The following is a 12,026-nucleotide window of genomic DNA, read 5'->3' on the forward strand; positions in this document are numbered from 1 at the left end:
TTTGCTCAAAAAAAAGAGGCTCACGTTCTTCAGGTACAGAATACTTAGGAATCCCTGTGATACTGATGGAAGTTGTAAGTGAAGAACACCTTTGAAAACCCAACCACTCTGAGGACAGTTTAAAACTGAGAAGGAAAAGCATGGAAGGGCACAAGTAGCAATAACAACAGGATCTCTGGAAAGACACACTTTAAGGAGGGCAATGTGACAAAAAACTGCCATTGAACAATACGAAGCACCGTATTTTGCCATCCTTGTAACAGTCACACTTAGAAAACTGAGGCCTAAGACACAGTGTATTATAGTACTTACCAAAACCATTATGCACAATGAAATAGTCCAAAGTTTCAGATATAATTGAGAAAATAATAGGGCTTTCTGATACAGATATTGTAAATTCTAAAGATCAAAGTACAATTCACAATTTTATTTTTTTTATGTGTGTAATAGTAACCAAGACATATTCAAAATCAAACAGATAAATATTTATAGTTACTCACTATACAAGTTTGAAGAGTTGCTGTTTCTCTAGGGTGCATAAAAGCTGATGCTGTGACTCCTGACATGTGTTCAGCTGTTGCCAGTCCATCAGAAAATGTTGCAGTCAAGCCATAAAGTGGTTTGGTAGATAAAGAGGCAAATGAGGAAGCTGATGGAGCTGTGGTGACATTTGGATACTCAGATATCATTAGCAGTGAACTCACAGAAGGTGTTTGCACCTCAGATGATATTTCAAGTTTTGAAGTTTGTGTAGTACTGACCGATGACGCAGCTATAGAAGAAAAAGGTTTTGGTTCAGAGGATGAGCGTATAGCGGACAGTACCGATGCACTTACATCAGAAGGAACTGCAGTTGTTTTTGTGAAATATGGAGAGTAAAACATCTGAGGTGTTTCTGGTGTAACGGTAGCACCTTGAGTATGAACAGCTTGGACTTCTGTTGTTAATTCTGGCTCTTCAGATTTTACCGTATCAAAGGGCACAGCTCCTTTTGCTTCTGAAGTAACAGAAAAATAAGTGGGCTTCACAGAGCTTATGATGGATCCTGTTACTGCTTCTGCTTTGTCTGAAGTTGCTGATAAAACACTAACATTTTTCCCAGTACTGCTTATAACTGAAGAGGCTGAAGCTGTAGCCGATGAACGGGCCACAGCTGACAGCGTTGTACTTGCTAGAAATGTGGAACTGCAGGCAGTGGTTGAAAGTGTGACTTGCTTAGGCAACGCCACAGTTTTCTCTGTACCACTCTTGCTCGTTGATGCAGATGTCCCACTCCCTATCACGATGGGAATTTCTGTTGTTTCTGGTAACAAAACCAATGAAGAGGTTGACTTAGATCCTGCTGAAGTTGTAGTTGTTTCAAGTGTTTGACTTGAATCAAGTGACTCAGTAAATGAGGCCTGCCAGGTGAATTTTAGACCAGTACCTGCCTTTTGTGTGGAAAATGAATGAAATGCTTCTTTTTTAATTGTTGCTAAAGAAGAGGAAGCTGCAAGCACTTCTGATAAGGAAGGGAGAATTCTGGTGCCAAAAATCAAGTCAGCAGTTGTTCTGGTTGGGATTGTGGACTGCAAAACGGAGGGAGTTCTTGATACACATGGCTTTGTGACCAAATCGGTTAAATGCAACTCTTTTTCAGTTGGTACAATAATTTGTGTAGGACCTACTGAAGTAGGCAATATACTTGAAGGAATGCCTTCAGGTAGCGAGGTGATTAAAGGGTATGAAGTCAACTCTACTGTAGCTTCAGTTGTGCTAAAGACATGTTGTGGCTGACCAGTGGATACTGTCAGAGTTTCTGCAGGATACTGGTAAACTGGGGTAATACTTTGGCTTGTCAACAAAGGCTCAGAAATCTGATGACCAAGTTCCATAGCCTCCTGAGTAGAAAAACGTGGTATAACCATGGTCTTTGTGGTCTGCACTGAAAGTTTATCTCCTGAAGACGTCTGCCAAAAGAAGGGGCCTACCGAAGCTGGAGGAAAGGATGGCTGAGCTGTAGGTGCTGTAAGTTTTACTGTATCTGTTATACTTTGGACCGTAGATTTCAATGCTGTAGAAACTATTTTAGTTTCTACTGCATATTTTGGTGTGGTTGTTACTTCTGGTATCATTTGTGTTAAAGAAGGTGAAGAAACTGATTTATCTGGTAGATACTGAGAAGCAGGGAAAGTGTAAGATGACTTTGTTACTGGAAGTACAACAGAAGCGGACAGAGTTGATTTTTCCTTGGCACCACGGGATGTAAGCATGGGACTGGGAGCTGTCAGCAATGCTTCTTTTCCATATGAGGGTAGTGAAGGAAGAGAAATGTTCAAAGAGATTAGAGAACTTGATGGTGAAAAAGGGAAAGCAGATGGCTTTCTAGTAGAGATACTAGTAATTCTTTCCACTTGTGATTTATCAGACTGTGTTGTCAACAACGTGGTTTCAGTTGCACCTAGGAGAGTAAGTGGAGATCCAGTGATGGATGTTCTTTGAGCTGACTCTCTCTCTGTAGCTACAAAAGGAACTGCGGTGGTTTCTTTTGATGAGATAGAGGTTTTCATTGCTGATGTGGTAACACTACCTGAATACGCTGAAGCGCTTGTCTTCACTGTACTTGAAACCAGAGCTGACTCATATTCAGTAGATGTCTTTCCAGAAAACAATGTTGACTTTGCTGCTAATTCAAAAGGGGATGTTATTTTGGATGTTACCTCAACAGGTAGAGGTGTCACTCTGATAGACTCAGCCACAACAGGATATTTAGTGTATAATGTAGTCAGGAACTCTGTTGTGTTTAGAACTGTGTATGAGGGATATCCTGTAGTTGAAACAGTTTTAAACATTGTTTTTAGTTCACCTGAAGCTGGAGAAGTAGGAGTAGGAACAGACACTGAAGGTCTTTTTGTAGAAAGAGTGACGGATTTTTCAGTTGTAGAACTAGGATGTGGTGAATACAGAGGGAAATAGGAACTTGACATATGTTCCATATGAGATGTTGTTTTGGGAATTTCCTTTTTAAGAGTTGTAAATGATAACAAAGTTGTTTCTGATGATCCCTCTTGAGTTCGCAGAGATGTTGTCTTTGGACCTAGGGTTGTAGTGAAAGGTACCTCTGCAGTACCAGTCGGGTGTTCAACCATTTCAGTAGGAGGTTCCGTAATCGCCTTTGCTAATGAAATAGGTGGTGCGGATGTTGGTGAAAACGTAGTTTTCACGCTTTGTTCAGTTAGAACAATTGCTGCTTTTGTTGTTGCTGAAGACGTTGGTTTTAACAAAGATGAAGTAGTGATCACTGGAGAAAATGATGTTACTGTAACATTAGCTACCGTGGTGAAAGACTGCCCTGCGCTTACTTTTACCCCTTCTGAAGTTCCTGTTAGGCTTCCTGGTGGTGTATATGAAAGCATGCCCAGAGGTGATGATGTGGAAAACTGGGTCAGATCTGCAGTAGTTTTCTCTATCATTGATTTAAATGAACTGGGAGTAAACTTTGTAAGTCCTTCTGGTTTTGTAAACGTTGTAAGTCCTTCTGGTTTTACTTGTGCTTCTTTGGTGGGAAGTATTCTTGTGGATATTTCTGATATTTCCATTACTTTAGTTTTGACTGGTAGTTCTGTTGTTCTAAGTATAAGTGGTGTCCCAGTAAAATTAAAAGTAGAAATTGGTTTGCTTTCTGATTCTGTGCTTGCAGTCACTGCATGTGTAGCAGTTACCATCTGAGGTTCTGTAGCCCTCAACTGTTTAGTGGAACCACTACTGATCAGTTGAATCTTTGTGAAAATTTCGGAACTGACAGAAGATGGAAACAATGGAGAAGTGTCAACAAGAGAAGACAAGCTTACAGTAGATTTTGTTGTCCCAGACATTGCTGTAGTGCTTCTCCCAGATGCCATTTCTGTTGACTGTGAAGAAATATTTGATAATAAAGTTATGTTTGGAAGAGTTGTATTAGAAGTAACAGCTGAAAATTCAGTTTTCCCTGTAGTTGCAATGAGTTGCAACTTTGAAGCAAGTGTTGTTTCTATGTCCTTTGCTTCAGGTACAGAAAACGAAGTTACTGCTTCTTTGAGCACTGCAAAGCTTGTACTTGACGCTATCTGTGAAACTGCCAGTGTTTGAATGCTGGGTGACAAAGGTGGGCTATCATCTGCAGGTTCAATGCCTGAAATCAGACACAAGTAAATAGTAGTCTGAAATTTATGAATCATCATCATAGTCAAGAAGCTCACAGACTTACAGGTTAACTCATATAATTCTGATCTTTTCAATTGCCTTTAAACTTCTAAAATTCATAGACAAATTTAAAAATAATTTAATTAAATCATTTTCTCCACACCTATTAATGTTACTGAAATGTTTTATGAATAAAGAACATCCTTCTTAGTTTAAAATTTGTCTCTGATTTTTGAGAAGTGAAATTATTTTAACTAAAATATTTTAGTGAGCTCAAGATTCATATAACTAAGGTCATAGTTTCACAAATTTAAGCACGGATATTTGAAAATTTGACTAAAGATAGAAAAAATTAATAAGCTAAGTGTCATACATAATATACATAATTTTTCAAACATACAGTCTTCAAAATACACGCATCTTTGAGTGATTTCATCCAGCAACATATTGAGAGGACAGGCAGGGATGCATCCTTCCACTCTAAAAGAAAAACAATTAGTATTAACTAGTTGAAGAGTGTCTTCTGGATCAAGCATTTAATTTTAGGAAAACAGAATTTATTTATAAATTATTTTAAAGTAGACAGTATTGTTCTACCTAAATCTCATCACCTCAGTGTACTCCTTCAAAACGTCATTGCCATGGCTTCCATTCTCACTCAGATCTAAGCTAAAGCATGAACACTCATACTCAGCCTTTGAAACAAATAGTCACAGGTTCAATAGTGAATGCTATTGCTTACGAAATGCCATTTTTAGACACCAAAATCCAATGGCAGTTTTACCAGACTTAGCACAAATTCCAGTTGGGAGGAAAAGGCAAGGACAGACATGGATGTTGCAATGCTGTAATGAAAAAGTAGGGGCACAACTATTTGAAACAAACTTGTAATCACCTCTGTTAATACTCTATAATACCCCTCCAGCTTGACAGTTACAAATACACTAGTCATTCCAGAATCTGACAATACTTACCTAATAACTGAAAGGCCACTTTCATGTAGCTGCCACAGCAGATGGCATTCCTTTTCTCCTTCACTTACCTCCTTATACAAGAACACAGTCCTGCTATACTGAGCCTACATCTGGTCCCTCATATTCTTATTATGCTGCAGAAGTGCATTACCCAAATTACATGCTTTCCCCTAACAATACAGATACTTACTTTGGTACTGCCTGACAGTTTTTTCCCAAAGGGTCCCTGCATGTCTTGAAACAAGGGCTTGTACAGGCATCATAATGCCATTCACATGCAGAACGGGACAGAAATTTAAATGTGACATCTGAAAAACAACAAAGATCTTTTACTCTCTTATGTTTCTAGAAACACACACAAATATGTATGACTAAGAGGCATGCTTCAAGTTCATTGCAGCTCAAAATCTCTTACTGTTTCTACCTGTATTCTCTATAAATAAAATTGGTAATATTTTTTGAACTGCAAAGGTCTCTAAAACATGAAAAAACAGTTTACATTTATGCAGAGCATATTAGAGTGTGCTGGCTCTGCAGCCGGTTTTACTCATTGTAGTATAAAACACGACATCAAAATAGCCACATTTACTGTATGTGACAATCAACTGAATACAAAGCCAGGCAAGTCAGAGCTGCTGTTTTTCAGTTTCAAAAACTACCAACAATGAAACTATAAGTTTGGTTATTCAAACAAAACGCAAAATTAAGATTATGTTGATTCAACACAATTATTGCTATTAGAATAAAAATAAAAAGCAGCAGTTAGATACGCTCATACTCTTTATAACATTATGTATCACATAGTTGTTTACTTCATGTGCAAAATTTGCTGATATAGCACAAAAGCGTACATAACTCGTATGACACAATCGTATTTTAAAAGCCAAAACAAACATCATTCCAAATAAAGTAATCAGAAATTATGCCAATTTAGGCTCTTTAAAGCAATGTATCTTAACAGTCGATCTGCTCAAAAGCAGTATAAGATAGCCACTCCAATAGAAATTAATTCAAATGTCAAAACATTCTGAATCTGAAATTCCAGCTGCTCCTACAATGAACAAAGCAACTCAGACGAAATGAGACATGTAGCCCTGCAAAATTTAACTCAAAACATATACTTCACCAGACAAAACAGTATCAATAATGAAACACTATGGCAAATTATAAAAAACACCACAAAAAATCCCCCCTTACTGCCTTCACACTATCTATGCAGATAATGTTTATTGAAAGACTCCAAATTCACATAATTGAAACTCAAAGTACAAATTCAGAAGAGTTAAACTTAAATGTGAGAATAAACAGCAATAAGGATGAGCTATACTTCCAATGCATGTTAAATTATGCAGGAACTTTACAAAATTAATGTGAAGAAGAAATAGACTGTAAAATCTGAGAAACAGATTTGTGGCAATGGTTGTGTGGGTGACATGCACTTGCACATTCAAACCCAGTACCATGCTTGCTTTGTCACTATAACCCTGCCCCATCTACATGCAGAACAGTTTCCCACACAATGATAGATTAGCCCAGGGGCTCTTCCAACGCCTGCATGACTTATACAATATATCTGGATTTCAGTACCTGAGCTATGACAGCCCACCCCAGCTCCCTCCTCTAGCAGTCAGGGCAAGGCAGTGACACTGCTCTCACAGTTATGCCTGCAGAAGACCACCATCATGACGCATGGATCCCCTCTAGATTGGTAAACCTAATCTTAGAGTTATGTTGTTCAGAGCCGAGGCAGAGTAGCTGCTTTTAAACAATGTTTACATCAATGACCAGAAAGAAAATGCTTACTACTTAAAAAAAGTTTCCAGTTTGGGTCTTTTGAAGTCTATTTACTTTTAAGTTTTGCTGATCTTTGCTTGACTGAGATACTAAGAGAGTAGCTCTTTACATCTCGTTGGAAACACTAAATTTTTCCGTAAAGATCCTAAGAAATTGTTCTTCCTCCAATTTAGGGATACCTGCACTTATGGCTAATTATCCCTCTGCCATTATTAACCATTAGTATCATCTTTTAAATACTAATAATTCTCTTAAATCAAAGGTATAAATCAAATTCAGACAAGAATGTGTACATTGCCATCTAGCGTTACCTTTTTTCATGTCACTATCCAAAGACAGAACTTGTCACTGGTTTTGAAAATATGATTCTTATGACAGTAACAAGATATAAAACTACATTCCCATAAAAAGCTAAGTACGCATCACTGCATTCTTCTGTGACCCCTTCTAGTGAAGCCAACCTAAGTTGCTTAAACCTAATGGAGAAAGGGAATTATTTCCATACATTTTGCTCACTGAGGTACGGGCTCTTGTATGCACTGACAGGTTAGAGTGCTAAGGTTTAGAGACAAAAGATATATGACAAAAAACCAGAACATATCAGAGACCTGTTGGCACAGACAACCACTAACAGTAGCAATAACCAGCAATAACAGTATATCCAAGTGGAATCCAGGAAATCTCATTCAGACTACCCTAGATTAAATACGGATGCTTTGCAGAAGCTTTGCAGAATAGCTTTGCAGAAGACACACTGTAACACAACAAAGAACGATAGTTTACCAATTTAGCAGAATAGTGACTGTGAATTAAAACGTCGAAGCGCTGGGATTAACATACCATCTCCTATTCTCCAAATAAACTTAGACTTCTATGAAGTGATTGCCACATTTTCCTCAAGCTTTTGTAAAGATTAAGTTCACAGAGTCTGCTAGTGTTTCACGCCTCGGTAGGAGACAGAGCAAATTTCTACATAAAGGAATAGCATTTGTTGAGTGGTTCATAAACACCGCCTTCGGTCAAGAACGAAATCATGATTGTCTGCAAATTTTGTCTCTACTTCCGCAGAAAGTACGGACAGCAGAGGAATTCATGAACCTGGTTGTAAAAATTGTTTTCAAAGAAGAGCTGTAGAAGTAACAGACATTTAATTTTCCAGTCCAGTGATTTTAGAGAATTGAGTAAACTGGGCCAAGCTATATTAGGTTTTTTTAGTGTGTAAGCTATATAAAAGAACAGACCAAATCGCCACAGCAAGAGTTGAAGATATTGCATGCATTGGTTTCCAGTATCTCAAAAGTTTCCAGTATGTCTCAAGTAAACCCTCAGATATAGTGAAATCTGTGCTCTATTATGAATTATATGAAAATGTCTTTCCAGCGCTAGGAGCATGTCAGTTCAGTCATTTATCAGATTTAAAGTCTTCACTATTGGCAACATCACTTCTGGAATGCCTAAGCAACCCAAGGGCCTAGCTGACTGATTGTGCAAGCCACTGTAAAAAACCCAACCAACCAAAAAACACACCACAGCAAGATGCAGTTCCTGCTTACAAAGTTTAGACTAAATAGAGATTAGACAGAAAAAGAAGGGGAGGAGAAACAGGCACAGAGCCATGTTCTGAACTAACATGAATTCAAGACTAAGCCAAAAGAACAATAAAACATCTCTATACCTAGCTAAATAGATTATTTTGCCTTTTTTTTTAGTACATCTGTATATTAACTATAACCCCATTAGGGTGTAAGGAAAAGCCATAGCAAAGTGCTTTAAAGCCATTCAAGCATCCCTCTTCCTAAACTGAGGAAAATATCCCTTCCCCTCTCTGTATTGATTTTAGACATTAGCTTCCACGTCAGACCAACCTCAGCTGTATTATTACTACAGTACTGCTATTCCCATGACAGAAACCACCACAGCTCAGAAACTCTGGATTTTGCCAGTATCATGGCACGAATGCTTTATGTTAGCCAGGATGCTAATGAGCCATCCCCACCACATGCTTCCCATTTTTTTAATACTTAAATTCCCCCTCCAGCAAACAGTAATATGAGCTTACTGTACTCAGTGCAACAGCACAGTTCACTCACAACAAAAGAATGATACACAGTTTACAGACAATGACTCAAGCTGCTTAGATCAGGCATGTGTTCCTCAGAAAGATTTGTCATGGCATTTGAAAATAAGCACGCGTCTTCTGGTGAAGTCTACCAGCATTTGTCATCTGTTCAGTGACGCAGCAAATCCTTCACAAAATGGTCGATTATGCCGTGGGTGACAGTCACTCCAGTTGACATCTCAACTGAGCCCACAGTTCTTTTACCCAACAGGAGCTGAGCATATTGACATTAGAGTACTGCAGAAAGCTTCTGTATGAATGCATGTACACGCAAGGCCAAAGATAATATGTTAAAAGATATCCCCCAACTCCCATTGTTTTCTCACTTGCTTGCACAGCACAGAACCATTTTGTTCCCTGTAACTTAGGATTTTCTTTCTTCGTGACTTGCAAAAATATTTCTGTGGTAACGAGAACTGTTGCTAACATTTAATGAAGAATTTTAATTTTTTTTTGTCACTGACAAGACCGTGGTGTTCTGTTGAGTCATAACGTTTCTTAGTAACTTGGCCACTTCGTGTGTTGACAATTCCTACTGTTGACAAGTCAACAATTGTTGTCAACAACTCCTGTTGACAAAGTCCATCCTGCCGCCTTTTTTTTTTTTCTATGCTGACTTTTACCTGACAGGGACAAAATTTGCCATTGTCAGAATCTGCATATTATGAATAATTTCATGCTATGCTCAAAAAATGGCTATTTAATTTAAAAAAAACCCTAAAAATTTAAATGTCCTAATGTTAATAAGAGACTGTATTTAAAATAAAACATTTAAAAAAATGCAAAAAAATCAAGTATTAAGATTTTCATTCTCACCTGACACTTTTCAGTTTTGCTACTTTTCCCAAGGATTTCAAAAAAATCAAATAGGAACAAAATTTTCTTTAGAATTAGTTCTATTTATAACAGCAGCAGAACTCTGCTTAGTAACGTAGGTTGCCTACGTCCTCAGTTACAAGTTTAGAAACATGAAATCCTATCTACCCACTTAACAGACACAAGCTACTAATGAACTCTGCCCATGACTTCTAAGTTTCTGCAATAAGAAATGTAAGCAAGTATCACTGGAAAACTTGAACTTTGTGCCCAGTCAAAACATCACTGAAAGAAAGTATAATTATCTATCCCTCAAATGCGTTTGTTTTAGTTTACTATTATGATGTTAGAGGAATGTAATCTTGTTAAAATAACTTTAATCTCCTCCTATTTATTCACTCAAAAATGGGAGGTTGAATGTTTGTGTTCATGGTATAAATAGGAAAGACGTTATAATTCTACAATAACCTCAGTCTGATTCCAAGAGCTATCAAGCAGATGTGTTCAGTGACATTCCCAGGATTTGCAGGTACAACAGCAGTTGCTCAGCATTATCCAGGCCCAGGTCCCATGTCATGACCTTTTGGACTGACAAAGCGTACGAGCTCAAAGTAAACTTCAGAGCAACTCAATATAACTAAAACAGGACATTCTAGAAAATTGATTCTACTGATGGATGAGAGTAAGTTGAAGTGAAAATACTCAACGATATTATGTAGAAATCTGACTTAAGGTGCAAGATGCTTTTGTAAAAAAAGGTTTTCATTAAAGTTAATTTCATTTTCAGTTTTCTACTGTTTCTGAACATGTTTCAGTTAATTAAGATACTAACATTAAAATGAACCAAAAATGTTCTCTATCAAACTTAAACATTGATAAATACCTCTGTGCAGTGTGCATACGCTTAGTGCATCTTGAGACTTTTAATTTTAGCTGAAAATTTTCTGAGACAGGCCTTATATTTACAGCAAGTTACCTATTAAAGCACATTACTAACATTATTAAAACTTTGCTGCAGAATTTATATAGGGCAAGTCATATTTTTATAATATATATAAAATTAACTCACAGTGATCTTAAAAGGGTAAAGTATATTATGATAATTCTGTGAAAGGCAAAAGGTAACTAGCTTGAGCACTTTATTTTATAAAAGGGTAAGGAAACTGCAGCTATATCCATAAAAAGATCATCAATTCTCTACATCCACTAATTTCCCAACAATTTCAAACATGAATTGATCGCTCTTACATGACACCTCTGTGCTTGTCCATCTGGTAAGACTAAGTGCATTCTTTCTTTTGACTGACCGCATACCAATCCATTGCCGGTAAAAATTCCTGCATAGAATGCAAAATGTATTTTCTTCTGAGTAAGTATTCTCTAGATATTCAAATTCAGTTATCAACTCAAACCCTTAAGTGTTTGTGGCAACATACTACAAACAAATCTAAGTATAATGAAAATAACCCAATTCAAGAACTGAAGTGGCTTCTCATGGAAAATACTTTGCAGGGTTAGCGCATCATATCTGTGCAATTTATAGTCAAAGTATATTTATTGCAATGAAACTGGAAAAAGTGACTCGTCAGCTGACTTTAAACAGACATGTATCTATTGCTGTGGTGATCAGGTCATTTAAAATTCTTCCTTTCGAATGTGCGTCACAGAGCATGAAGAAGTCTCATGAGGAACTTTCTGGCCAAGGGGATTTACTGGGCCTATTATTCTGCTCCCGATATTTATCCTCTGATTCCGCAGGAATAGCTGTTGACGGTTCAAGAGTTTCTGATCTAATATGCAAAGCATTTACAATAGTCAGCAGGAAACTCAATACACTTTTGCCTGTGCACTCTGGAGCTGGTGTAACTTTTCCATTAACTTAAACAAATGCTGCCGTATTTTTAGACCATGTAATTACCCTACATCAGCAGGCTGGCCCTTGTGAAAGTACACTGAAGAAAGATTCAAGCCCTATGTTTCTCTGCTTATAAAACTCTGAAACCCAAGCCCTCGGATGTGGTGATTAATGAAATGCCTCTTGATTATTTGATCTGATCCCACTTGCTGAGGTAAATTGTTTTAGTTTTCCATTGGCATAGATAGGATTTTTTGCTATAATGACTGGAGGGTAAAGACTTCATACTTGAAAAGACATACCACTC

The 12,026-nt window shown here is 37.5% G+C and overlaps 1 protein-coding gene across 1 annotated transcript in view; it reads right to left on the reverse strand.

Moving 5' to 3' along the window:
- Window positions 1-12,026, reverse strand: part of OTOG (otogelin) — a 99,374-nt gene that overhangs the window by 27,498 nt on the left and 59,850 nt on the right. Inside the window, exons 31-33 of the mRNA XM_086472395.1 lie at window positions 5,326-5,443; window positions 4,562-4,641; window positions 501-4,150 (exon numbers count right to left, since the gene is read on the reverse strand). Coding sequence (XP_086328521.1) covers window positions 501-4,150; window positions 4,562-4,641; window positions 5,326-5,443 — 3,848 coding nt within the window. The remainder of the gene's footprint in view (window positions 1-500; window positions 4,151-4,561; window positions 4,642-5,325; window positions 5,444-12,026) is intronic.

The sequence above is a fragment of the Leptosomus discolor genome, chromosome 12 (genome assembly GCF_034619465.1).
Source record: "Leptosomus discolor isolate bLepDis1 chromosome 12, bLepDis1.hap2, whole genome shotgun sequence".
In the NCBI taxonomy this organism is placed as follows: Eukaryota; Metazoa; Chordata; class Aves; order Leptosomiformes; family Leptosomidae; genus Leptosomus; species Leptosomus discolor.